At 36.0% G+C, this 13,136-nt stretch overlaps 1 protein-coding gene across 1 annotated transcript; it reads left to right on the forward strand.

The window, feature by feature from the left end:
* The first annotated feature begins 10,599 nt into the window (after positions 1-10,599).
* LOC131613768 (uncharacterized) lies at positions 10,600-11,211 on the forward strand. Its single transcript, XM_058885413.1, has one exon. It carries the CDS (start codon positions 10,600-10,602, stop codon positions 11,209-11,211), a length of 612 nt encoding a protein of 203 aa, XP_058741396.1.
* The last annotated feature ends 1,925 nt before the right edge of the window (positions 11,212-13,136 follow it).

Here is a 13,136-nt window from a genome sequence, read left to right on the forward strand (position 1 = left end):
TTAATAAAATAATAATTTTATAAAAAAACAAATATTCTTTTTAAAAACAAAAAAAAAAAATTTAATTTATAACATAAATATATGATTGTATTATTAACCAACTTCACAATTGAATTAACCACAAAAATGTACGCTATTAACCAACTATTTTACTTATAATTTATTAACCAATTTCACTGCTTGATTAACCAATAAAATACATGCTATTAACCATATTCGACACTAATTTATAAGAGAAAAAGGGAAATGCACTGACAATGTAAAATATTTTTACACTGTCAACCAATCACAACTATGCATCCAATTAAAACATAATTTTAATTTTAAAAAATTAATATGACATGGCAAGTGTAAAGATTTTGATTGGATGTATGTGTAAAGTTTGTTTACACTGTCAGTGCACTACCTTTAAACTAAATTTATAAATATATTAACCAACTTTTATACTCCATTAACCAACTTTATTTTACTATTTAATGTATTTTATGTTTGAGAATTAATTAACCAGTTTATGAACAATATTAATCAATTTTATATATGTATTAACCAAAGTTAATTTATCACGTAAGATTATATTTTTAAATGAGAATATATATTAACCAAACTCTGAATTGTATTAACCAAGTTATAACACTCAATTAACAAACTTGTATTTCCCAGTCAAGACATTAATAACCAAACTATGAACTATATTAACCAACTTATAACACTCAATTAACCAACTTTTATTGTCTAGTTAAGACTACTTTTTATTGTCAGGATATCTATTAACCAAACTACAAACTGTATTAACCAAGTTTTTACACCCTATTAACCCAAGTTGTTTTGAAGAGAGAAAAAATAATATAAAGAAAAAGTCAAAATTATGTATGTCACTGTTCAACGTATTTGTGAACAGTGACATACGGTGTAGTGTAGGAATTGGGTGTCAAAATATCATTTTTCTTTTTTATTATTTCTGTTCATACTTTCGTTTATGTTTGCTGGTTGTAATATTTTAAGTTAAAAAGTACAATTAAAAAAATTACAATTAAATTGTAAATTTAAATATTGGAATCTAAGAAAAATATATTAGAATTTATTGAAATTTTATGAAAGAAATGCTTATAAGAAAATATTATTTCGATGAAGTTCCAGAAGTTTATTGTATTTTATTGTCTACCATGAACTCTGAGTTTCAGAAACAACATAAGAACATGGAGACGATAATAGTAGGTATTTTCACGTGATAATGAAGAGGGGTTTGAGGCGCAATTTCCTTGGTCATATTTCTACGTCTAGAGGAATCCTTAGTAAGGTGGGGGAGGTTAAGGAAGAGATTTTTGAACACTTTGAGTCTAAATTCAAGGAGAGCGAGGTGTCTAAACCGGTTTTGGATGGGGATATTTTTAACAAGCTTAGCATTGAAGATAAGAATATTCTCGAATTACCCTTTGACGAAAGTGAAATAAAAGAAGCGGTGTGGAGTTGCGGAGGGAGCAAAAGTCCGGGTCCGGATGGTTATTTTATCCTTTTCTTTAAGAAGTGTTGGGAGCTAATAAAATCGGAGGTCATTTCTTGCTTTAGGGAATTCCACTCGGGGATTTTTTTGTCTAAATCTATAACATCTTCCTTCTTGGCTTTGATCCCTAAGTCTAACAATCCGTTAGGTTTAGACGATTATAGGCCAATTTGTTTGGTGGGTGGTATTCATAAGATCATTTCTAAAGCGTTGGCGGGAAGAATTAAGAAGGTGATTGGCAAAGTTATTTCAAGTAATCAAAGCGCTTTTGTTCCCGGGAGACAATTGTTGGATGGGGTGTTAGTGGCGAATGAGTTGGTCGATTACGCGACTAAAGAAAAGAAGGAAGTGTTACTTTTTAAAGTAGATTTTGAGAAAGCCTACGATAAGGTCAATTGGGAGTTTCTCCGAGCCATGATGATTAGAATGGGGTTTGGTAAAATGTGGATAAAATGGATGAATGCCCTTGTTTTTACGAGTCATATGTTGGTGTTGGTAAATGGGAGCCCCACTAAGGAATTCAAGGTGGAGAAGGGTTTGAGTCAAGGCGAGCCAATCTCTCCTTTTCTTTTTGTCATTGTAGCGGAAGGTTTGAAGGGTTTAGTGAATAAAGCAGTGGAGAATGGTGACTTTGCGGGGTTTACGTTCAAGAGAAGGTGCTTCATAGATGTCCTCCAATTTGCGGACGACACTCTCTTGATTGGAGATGGTAGTTGGACTCACTTGTGGGCCATCAAATCGGTTTTGAGAGCCTTTGAGATTATATCCGGTTTAGGCATAAACTTCCATAAAAGTAAATTAATCGGGATTAACATTAGTGATAATCTTTTGGAGATAGCCACTAATTTTCTTGGTTGTAGGAGGGAAGGGAAGGAGTTTACCTTCTTAGGTTTACCTATCGGTGGCAACCCTAGAAGGATCATCACTTGGGAGCCGTTGTTGGCAAAAGTAAAAAAGAGACTAGCGAGTTGGAAAGGAAGATTTCTTAGCTTTGGTGGTAGAATAACTCTTATTAAGGCGGTCCTTAGTAGTTTAGCTATTTTTTACCTTTCGTTCTACAAGGCTCCTAAGAAAGTTATTAAGGATATTAATCGTATTCAAAGTAATTTTTTGTGGGGTGGAACGGATAACAAAAGGTGCATCCATTGGGTTAGTTGGGAAACAGTTTGCCTACCTATCGAGAAGGGAGGGTTGGGGATAAAAAGGATAGAAGATTTTAACTCCGCTCTCTTATATAAGTGGAAATGGAGGATTGTAGACAAACCGGACTCTTTGTGGTTCGGGGTGTTGAAAGCTCGGTATGGAGATGTTAATCTTAATGTAGCACATGTGGGAGATAAAGGAAAGGGGGAGAAAGCGAAGTCTTATTGGTGGAGGGATATTCTGTCATTAGAACCGGACAACGTCTTTAATACTAACTGTTTTTTCTGTAGGTAATGGCGGTATTATCTCTTTTTGGCATTCTAATTGGACAAATAGGGGTCCCCTTAAAGATTGTTATCCAAGGCTGTACCTAATGTCAGCTCTGCAGGATGTCTCTGTGGCCCTTATGGGTAGTTGGATAGATGGCGTCTGGAAGTTGGGAAATTTTGGCCTATCGCGGTCTTTGTCGAACAACATTCGGCCCTCTGTGGCGCTGCCAGTAGCTGCTGCTTTTTTGCAACAGAATCTTCACGCCATCAGCATCCAGTACCAGCCCCTAGCCGCGCAGCTAACCGTAGCAGAGCTTAACCGGCAGATCCTGGCCGCTAACGACTCTGTCCCAGAAATGATGGAGTAGCTGCAGCTTGATCTTGAAGGAGTCTCAGTCGACCAGTCCAGGGCAGACAGTGTGGTATGGCTTCCAGAAAAAGATGGTACTTTCTCCGCAAGGAGCTGTTATGGTTCCCTTAACAGAATGCACATTCCGCTTGGCCCGGAAGGAGAGTTAAATAAAGCTTTAAAACTCGTTTGGAAGATGGAGGTCCCGATGAAATCTAAAGCTTTCGGTTGGCGTTGTTTCATTAATAGATTACCGACAAAAGGAGCGCTTTTTAGAAAAGGTATAATCACTCATTCCAATTATGTTTGTGCTTTTTGTCATTGTTCCGAAGAGGACACAGTCCACTTATTGCTGTCTTGTTATTGTGTTGAATTGGTATGGAGGGAAATTGCCGAGTGGGTTGGATTCGTTAATTATAATGCGGCGGACATCAAGGAAAGTTTTTGAGGTGGTACAGCTTTGGAAGGAGGGTTAGAGTTAGAAAGGGAAAAGAGGGAGTGGTGTGGTTGGCGGTGGTTTGGCATATCTGGTTAGTTAGGAATGGTATTGTTTTCAAAGGCGACACTTGGAACATCTCCGATATCGTTTGGGGGGTTAAAGCCTTGGTGTGGCGATGGTCCTTCGTAGGGAAAATTATACAACCCAATTGTAATTTTTACGAGTTTAGTAGGGATCCCCTATTCTATTTTTTCGTAAGGCTCAATTGGAGTATAATTTTCTTCGGCCGGTACTCAGTCCGTGCATTTTGTATCAAGCTTTGAGAACTTGGGTTCTCTTGATTAATATATTTCTTGCTTATTAAAAAAACATAAAAACATAGAGGCATATAATAGGATCAAACACCTCTAATTCTCTATCAAAAATATGTATGCTAGGCATAAAAGGCTTGGAGTTTCCAAGATCCTTTTTTTAAATTAAAAAAAACATATGTAAGTCTGATAGGTCCTTATGTACTCAAAATAATTGGGTATGTTGAAAATTTTGTAAGATTGAGATTTTTCCCTAGGCCATAACTTGCGATTGATCTAATCATGTATGAAAATTTCAATCAATTTTTCTTGATCTCCACTATTAGGCGTGTTGAGGACTGTTGAAAATAACAATGGCAATGGAAAAGACCATATTGATGGTCGATGGAAAAATTCAAAGAAATCATTGAGAAAACCTAACAAATATATTGATGAAGGCAAGGAAAAGGAACCTTTTAAGTCTAAGCTGACTGCTACTCATCCTTTGAAGTCTCGAGGTGGCGTGACTAAGGAGGAAAATTGCCTTCATTGTGATAAGATTTATCATTGAAAGAGGAAATTATATAAGTACCTGGAAGATAATAAAAGGGAAATAATAATTCCCCCTCATATATTTTTGTAATTGAAATTAATTTATCTTCTTCTACATAATGAATATTAGATACTAGGTGTGGTTCTCATATTTGCACTGATATGCATAAACTCAATACGAGTAACAATAGAAAAAGGTGAAATTAATCTCATAGTTGGCAATGGAACATAAATGTATGCTTTACCTATAAGAATTTATGAATTGACTTTACCTAGTTACTTCATTATTCAATTAGAGAACTCTTATTTTGTACCTGCAATTACCAATAATCTTATTTCTATTTTTTGTTTGGACAAGTTTTTTTTTTCATTTTTAGTAAAAGACATGTGTTTCTTTATTTATTTCAATGATATTTTCTATGTTAGTGCACAAATGAGTAATGAACTTTATGTCCTTGATCTCGAAACATCAATATATAACATTAATGCCAAAAGAAACTAGTTGAATCTGACATACCTCTAGCACTGTCGTTTAGGCCGCATAAATGAGAAACATATTTCCTAACTCCATAAATATGGATTCTAGGACTCTTTTGACTATGAACGATATGAGACATGTGAATCTTGTTTGTTAGAAAAAACTATAAAACACCTTCCATAGGAAAAAGTGAAAGGGAATAGTGATCTTTTGGCTCTTATATATAGTCACTACGCCAAACAAGCGCTTTTTTGGCTTTAGGCATCGCTTAAAAGCGCTATCTATTCCTCCGCTGCCGTAGGTAAAGACAGCGCTTTTTTTCACCTTGAAAACACTGCTAAAGGCACCCTTTAGTCAGCACTTTTATCTATAAAGCGCTGTTAAAGGCCCACTTTAGACAACGCTTTTATATCTAAAGCGCTGCTAAAGACCCCCTTTAGACAGCGCTTTTCTGAAACAATTTTTAAGAAAAAGCATCTTAAAAGCGCTGCTAAAGGCCAGCTTTAGGTAGCGCTGTTCCCACAAGCACTGCTAAAGGACCACTTTAGCCAGCGCTTTTTTCTTAAATGCGCTGTTAAAGGCCCCCTTTAGGCAGCGTTTTTCTGAAACAAAGTTTTTAAATAGCTTTTAGGCAGCGCTTCTCTTTTAAAGCGATGTCTAATGTCCACGAAATTTTTAAATGGATCTATTTAAAAAAGGCTTACCCTAGGTTTTCACCACATTTTGCACCTGTACAATATACCATTACTTCATCACGTTAGCTAGAGGATGCTTTCAGTACTTCATCACATCTAATGAAAAAAATCAGAATATTTTGAAGAATTCAAATAATTCAAAAATGAAGTACAAAGCCAACTAGGTAAGAATATTAAAGCACTTATATAATATCGAGGTGGTGAATATTTAAGTCTAGAATTTGATGAGTATTTGAAAGAGTGTGATATCCTAATCCAACTCACTCCTCATGGAAGAGTACAATGAATTAATATTTCTAAAAAGAGGAATCGAGTCTTGTTTGACATGGTCTGATAGATGATGAGTCATGCATATCTTCCAAACTTTTATTGGAGGCATGCTTTATTAACTTCAACTTTCACACTTAATCGTAATAAGTAGGAATAATAGGGGCATTGATAACAAAATACGATGATTATATGGTTTATTCACTACTTTATTATTAATTTAATATGTAGGAATAAAAGGACAATTAATAACAAAATACTACATATCAAAATCATTAGCTTCAATAAAAAATATATATTCTAACTTTTCATAAGTCAAATCTTTCACAATCAAACGGTGGAGGTGTGTTTATGAAAAATATTTATTAAAAACATAAGAAGTGTTTGAATTCATCATTCTACCTCCTAGGATGATTAGTCTTATAATAGGTGTTAAACTCTGATACCACTTGTTGAACAAGTGACTCCAAACAAAGAGGGGGGAGGTGAATTGTGTTTGTTGAAAAAAAGATGTCCAATTATAAAAATCTTGATTTATTAATTTTTTAAAATTAATTTTATAAATCAAACAAAGAATAAGCAACTGAATAATTGAAAGAATGAAAATCAGAGAGATGAAGAGATGAAAATACAACGCAAATAAATGAAGAACGAAATAAAGAGATATGGGAAGACAGAAATGCACAAGCAAATTGTATTCTTTAGGTCTACTCATGTACCCCAAGAATTTCTTCTTGAGATTTTCCACTATATGAGTTGGGATATTTTCATAAGTTATGCCCAAAAATATTCTTACAACCAAATAAGAGATTTTACACTGTATAATCCCCAAACCACTCAAGGAATTTTACACTTGGCTAATCTCAAAACTGAACAAAGATTTTACAACAGGATGATCTCAAGAGCTAATGAGAGTTTTCAACGGCTAAACTCAATAACAAAATAGGATCTTTTAATATATTCAGCTCACAAACCAAACAAAAAATTTCCTAGCTAAAAAAACGACTTCTACTGACGAAATTACATAATAGAAAAACCATCTTTAATAACTTACAATATCCTCACAGCACCAGAACAACAAAATCCTCACTAATATCTTTAACTATAAAAACACTAAGGCAACTTCGTGAATAAAAAGAAATAAATGAAGTAAAGAGAGTAGAAAATGAGAAATTATGGTTGAATACATTTTTTTTGTATGTATTGGAATGAGGAGAATCCCTATATTTTTATGATAAAATTTGGCTATAAAAGGAAAATGATCCGCGGTCCTTTTATGATCTAATCGATTAAGACCTATGGTTAATCAATTAAATACTTTAAAATGATGGAAACCTTAATCTCAAAAATGAAACCATACAATGGTCATATGTCTTAATTAGTTAGGAATCTTTCTAATTGATTAATAAGCCTTTTCGCTGCTCTTATTGATTGGACTAAGTCCTTAATCGATAAGTGTACAAATGCTTACTAAATGATTAGAAACACTCTTGGTCAATCTCACATGAAACTTGATGGTTCCTTCATACATTTTAAGGTATTTTAGCAAAAGCGATAGGGTTTAAAAACTAATTTTAAGTGTGTGAGAGTTACCTTAGTAATTTAAGAATTACTCTTATATCTCTAGAATACACTGATCACTCACACACAGACTAGATAAGCTTTCACACTTCCTCTCGTTCATAATCTATGAAGCTTTAAGATCCCTTGATTGATTCATCATTGATTTAACACTTCATATTAGGCTTGATTCTTCTAACTTATGAGGCTTTACATAGCTTCTTTGATAGCAATCATCACCAAAGCTTACTAAGTAGGAGATCATCAAGGACTTAACTAAATTCCACTTGATATTAGGTGTTGTCCTTATTCAATTTGACTTTACATCTTAATCTCACATAAGCATCTTGAGAGAACATCTTAATAAATAATTCTTCTTGATAGATGAAAACTTCACATAATTCCATTTGACATATGAAGGTGTTTTGCATGTTGGCTGCATTATTGGTAAAACATACCTGGTTGATTGTGTTTATGCAGGTTGCATATATGTGTGGAGCTAATACAGGTTTTGTAAGGAATGTCATGATCGATGTCATGACATCCATTTGTGATAGCAGGAGCTGTTATTGTTTATGAATTGTGTTTCCTAATTTATCCTTTTTATCAGTTTAGGAAACTTTTTATTGAGTGCTGCATATTTCGTCTAGAAGATCCTATTGACAGCACATTGTGTAACAGACAGTTGGTGTGTGAATTAGGTTAACTTTGTTAACCCTAATGTGTTTCTAAAAAAGCCCAAGGCCCAAGGCTTCATATAAAAAGACCTGCAATCCTAATTTGGAACGCAGACAGAAGATTGTAATTGTGAAGAACGACTATTCTGTAACTGTCTCTTGTGATCCACGCTTTTATCTTTGATGATTGCGTTGGAATGAGTTTGTGTTTTTATTGTGTCACTCTAAGCTTTTAAGCACGAGTGTGTGTCTCTTGATTGAAGCTTATAAGCAGATCAAGGTGTGTTTTTGAAGAGTGTCTTCTATCTGCAATTGTTTATTGTGTATGTGTATCACTACTGTGATTGAGGGGGAGTGGAATGGAAATATTCCATATCTAGGTAGAACCTAGGTAGAAGGGTCATTGGGTAGTGATTAAGTGAGGAATTGTAAACTGGGAGTTTAGCTCTGAATTGATACTACTAATAGTGGACTTCATCCCTGGATTGGTAGCCCCCATAGTAGGTTGTTTGAACCGAACTGGGTAAACAATTTTGTATGTTCTTTACTGTTTTATGATGTTTATTATTATTGTATGTACTGCGTAATTGTGGATGTCATAACATCCAGTTTGACATCGAGCGTGTGTTACTAGAATTTTAAATTGGCATCAGAGCAGGCACCCTGCCTGTTTACATCTGGGTGAGATTTAGGGATAATAAAATTCTGGTACTATGGAGAAGGAACTGTTAGTGTTTGGAAACAGACCACCTATCCTGGATGGCTCTAACTATGACTACTGGAAACCTCGTATGGTAGTAGTCATCAAGTCAATGGACAACAAGGCCTGGAGAGCTGTTGAAAGTGGATGGAAACATCCTGAGAAAATTCTGGAAGATGGAACCACTGTTCTAATTCCTGAAACTCAATGGAGAAAATCTGAAGAAGAGTTAGCGTTGGGCAATTCCAAGGCCCTAAGTTCAATATTCAATGGTATTGACAAGAACATCTTCAGACTTGTGCAACACTGTGAGCTGGCTAAAGAAGCTTGAGATATTCTTAAAACAGCACATGAAGGTACGTCAAAGGTAAAGATGTCGAAACTTCAATTACTTACCGCTAAGTTTGAAAATCTCAAGATGAAAGAGGATGAAACCATTCATGAGTTTTACATGAATGTCCGTGAGATTTCAAACAACTCTGCAGCCTTAGGTGAGAAAATGACTGAAGAAAAACTGGTAAGGAAGATCCTCAGATCACTGCCTAAGCGATTTGATATGAAGGTAACTGCCATCGAGGAAGCTCAAGACATCAGCAACATGAAGCTGGACGAACTTCTTGGTTCTCTCCAAACCTTTGAGTCAAGCATCTGTGAACCTGTTGAAAAGAAGAACAAAAGCATTGTGTTTGTCACCAACACAAGTGATGATTCAAAAGAAAGCAATGGTGTAAGTATTGAGAATTTATCAGACGCCATAGCCATGCTTGGAAAACAATTCAACAGACTTATTAAAAGGGTTGATCAGAAGTCCAGACCCGATGTCAGGAACACTTCCTATGACATCAGTCAGACATATGACTCAAGTAAAAGGTTCAAAGCTGAGGAGAAGCCCTATCTGGGAAAAGGGGTTCAATGTCATGGATGTGAAGGATTCGCACATTAGAGCTGAATGTCCTACCTACCACAAGGAGCAAAAGAAAGAATTGACTGTTACTTGGTCTGACGAAGAATTAGATTCATAAAAGGAAACTGCAAAGCATGTCACAGTTTCAACAAGAATCTATGAATTTGATGATGATTCCAGTGATGATGAGCTAACCTTTGATGAACTAGCTGCCTCGTACAAGAAGTTGTGTAGGGAGAATGTTGAAGTCTGCAAACAAGTGGAGAAGCAAGAGGTGATCATAAGAGATCTTGAATCTGAAAAGATTAAACATCTTGCAACCATAGACTCCCTCAGTAGTGAAGTAAGCATGTTGAACCATAAACTTGATCAAATGACCAAGTCTTTCAAAATGCTGAACAATGTATCTGATACTCTAGAAGAAATTCTAGAATCTGGACAAAGATCAGGAGACATGTCTGGAGTGGGATTCGTGGCTAAAGAGGAATTAATCTCTGCACACAGGAGGACAGAATCCAAAATGTGTATGACTAACCAAATGTCAATCCAAATGTCACAATATCAAGGAAACAGAAGAAGGAGGCTCTCAAAGAAAATGATCCAGAAATGGAGGTGTCATCACTGTGGAAGATTTGGTCACATAAAGCCATTCTGTTTCAGACTATTTGGATATCCAGACCAAACTCAGCAAGTCAAACTTGGTCATGATACCTGTACCAGAAAACAATTTGGGATAGCTAAGAATGTTGCTCTAATAGCACACACCGCTCTAAGAATGCCCACTAAAGAAGATTGGTACCTTGACAGTGGCTGCTCAAACCATATGACTGGTAGCACGAACTCACTAGTAAACCTCAAACCTGAGGAATCTAACTATGTGACTCTTGGTGATGGAGATGTAATAGAAATCAAAGGTGTTGGCGTGATAGAACGTCAGGGTGTTCCTAACTTACATAATGTTCTACTTGTGCAAGGACTGGCCACAAACCTTATAAGCATCAACCAACTTTTTGATGAAGGAATGTATGTCAGATTCACTAAAGAAGAGTGCATTGTTACCAACAAGGAAAATGAAGAAGTCATGAAAGGAGTCATATATGAAAACAATTGTTATCTATGGGAGCCAAAAAATTTCAAGTCTCTAACTACTTACCCCATGACCAATAGGATCAATGAAGAAAAAGATCAAGAAAGAACCATCAAATCAGAAACTTATACTCCCAGAACAAGAATCCTGAGGGAAGTAATGGATGAGTCTGATAATGAAATCTTCCTTGAAGAACTCACCAGCGAAGAACTAGCTGCTGGATACTCTGAGATGTGTGTACTAAATGGGGAATTGAGCAAGAGATTGACAATGTATGAAAATTCTTATGCATTATTATAAGAAGAAAGAGAAAAACTCATAATGAACATTGTTGATCTAGAAGGAGAAGTGCAGGACACAAAAAAGGGAAAGAAGGCAAAACAAGAGGCTCAGCACACTCCTATCTCAGCCAAAAGATGCTATATCAATGTGGTAAGCTAGGTCATCTGAGATTCACTTGCCCTGAGACTCGGGAGTCTTCCTATAGAAGTACACCTCATTAGGAAAACCTGACTAAGGAGAAGCCATCGCAACAAAAGCCACGGGTGAAAGTTAATCACTCAAGCCATCACATACCTGAAGAGAAGGCTGGAAAGAAAGCAGGAAACTCCAGAAAAGGGAAATCTAGACGAAACAAACATCACAAAAAGGATGTAGGTATCTCAGCTACAAACAGAAACAAAACAGTCATAGAGGACAGTGTAGAAGGAAGTAAGTTAACTCACACAGCAGACCAGCTCAATGTCAATACAGATGTCTTAACATCAAAACTGGCTGAGAGCTTAATTATGCAAATTGAGACGAATAAAGCATCCAAGATTGATGAATGTTCTTCAGTAAATATTCAAAGAATCATTCAACAGGAGATCACTGCTCCAAATACCGTCCCAAGGAAGGGATCCATCAACAGTCAGGATCCCCTGAGAAAGAAGATTCTAGAGATAGACCAAGTCTCAAGATTCTGAATGGAAAGAGCTCTGGACTCACAGTCACACTTGGAAGATCAAGTAAGAAAGGAAAGCAAGATTCTTGTAATCACATCTGAAGATGCTGAGCTGATAACAAGTATGATTTCTACTAATCTGTTGAATTGGTTGAAAACAAGCTGGACATACCTTGGTGTTCCTCACCAGAGTATAGAGTGGAATGTCATAACTATGACTTACTACATAAAAAACAAGGTGGAGGACAAATGGGACCTCATACAAAAGTCAACTACTGATCTAGATACTGCCAGCAAGCTAGATATCCAGGAGAAATATCAGATAACATCCCACCACAATAGCTCTAGTATGATCATAGAGTACAATTTTACCTCAGAAACAGGTTTAGAGCTAACTCACAATGTTGAGATGCCTCAACAATCTAGGTTCATCTATCTTGAAACAATACCTTGCACACACACACTCAGAAGGGGGCAACCCTGAAGCAGCTCTGAATGATGCAAGTATGCAAATGATACATATGATGCAGATTGAAGATGATTCTAACAAGAGTGATGAGAATGCTTCTAACAAAATCAATGACATCTTCACAAAAGCTCTTGATTCTACACAGTTTGAGAACTTGCGAAGCAACTTAGGACTCTACATCCTTGAAGAACCATAGAGTAAAACAAAACAAAAAATACAGGTGGAGAAGACACTTCTTTTGGCTTTGGCAACATTTATGGCCAAACAGGGGGAGAGGTAATATGTGTCACCCCAGAACAACAAGATTGGTGGTTGTGTGTGATCAACAATTCTAATTGCTTATCTTTGTGTTGATCTGTTTTGTGCTTGTGCTTGTGGCTTGTGATTGTGCTACTCTTATGCACTGTCTGTTTTTTTTTTCTAAGCACTGTGTGCATACTGCTTATGTATGCTGATGGTTTGTATTAGCTTATGTTTGTTTTGACTATCCGTTGCAAGTGTTTCTCTGGTATGGTGTGACAGGATGTTTTAGCCACAAATTTGCTAAAGGGGGGGATTCAAGGTGTTTTGCATGTTGGCTGCATTATTGGTAAAACATACATGGTTGATTGTGTTTATGCAGGTTGCATATATGTGTGGAGCTAATACAGGTTTTGTAAGGAATGTCATGATTGATGTCATGACATCCATGTGTGACAGCAGGAGCTGTTATTGTTTATGAATTGTATTTCCTGATTTATCCTTTTTATCAGTTTAGGAAACTTTTTATTGAGTGCTGCATATTTCATCTAGAAGATCCTATTGACAGCACAT

Source organism: Vicia villosa, linkage group LG6, assembly GCF_029867415.1.
Source record: "Vicia villosa cultivar HV-30 ecotype Madison, WI linkage group LG6, Vvil1.0, whole genome shotgun sequence".
In the NCBI taxonomy this organism is placed as follows: Eukaryota; Viridiplantae; Streptophyta; class Magnoliopsida; order Fabales; family Fabaceae; genus Vicia; species Vicia villosa.

Bases quoted from the DNA above. Each gene is read 5' to 3' on its own strand.
- LOC131613768 (XM_058885413.1), top strand. From the start codon at position 10,600: ATGCCCACTAAAGAAGATTGGTACCTTGACAGTGGCTGCTCAAACCAT.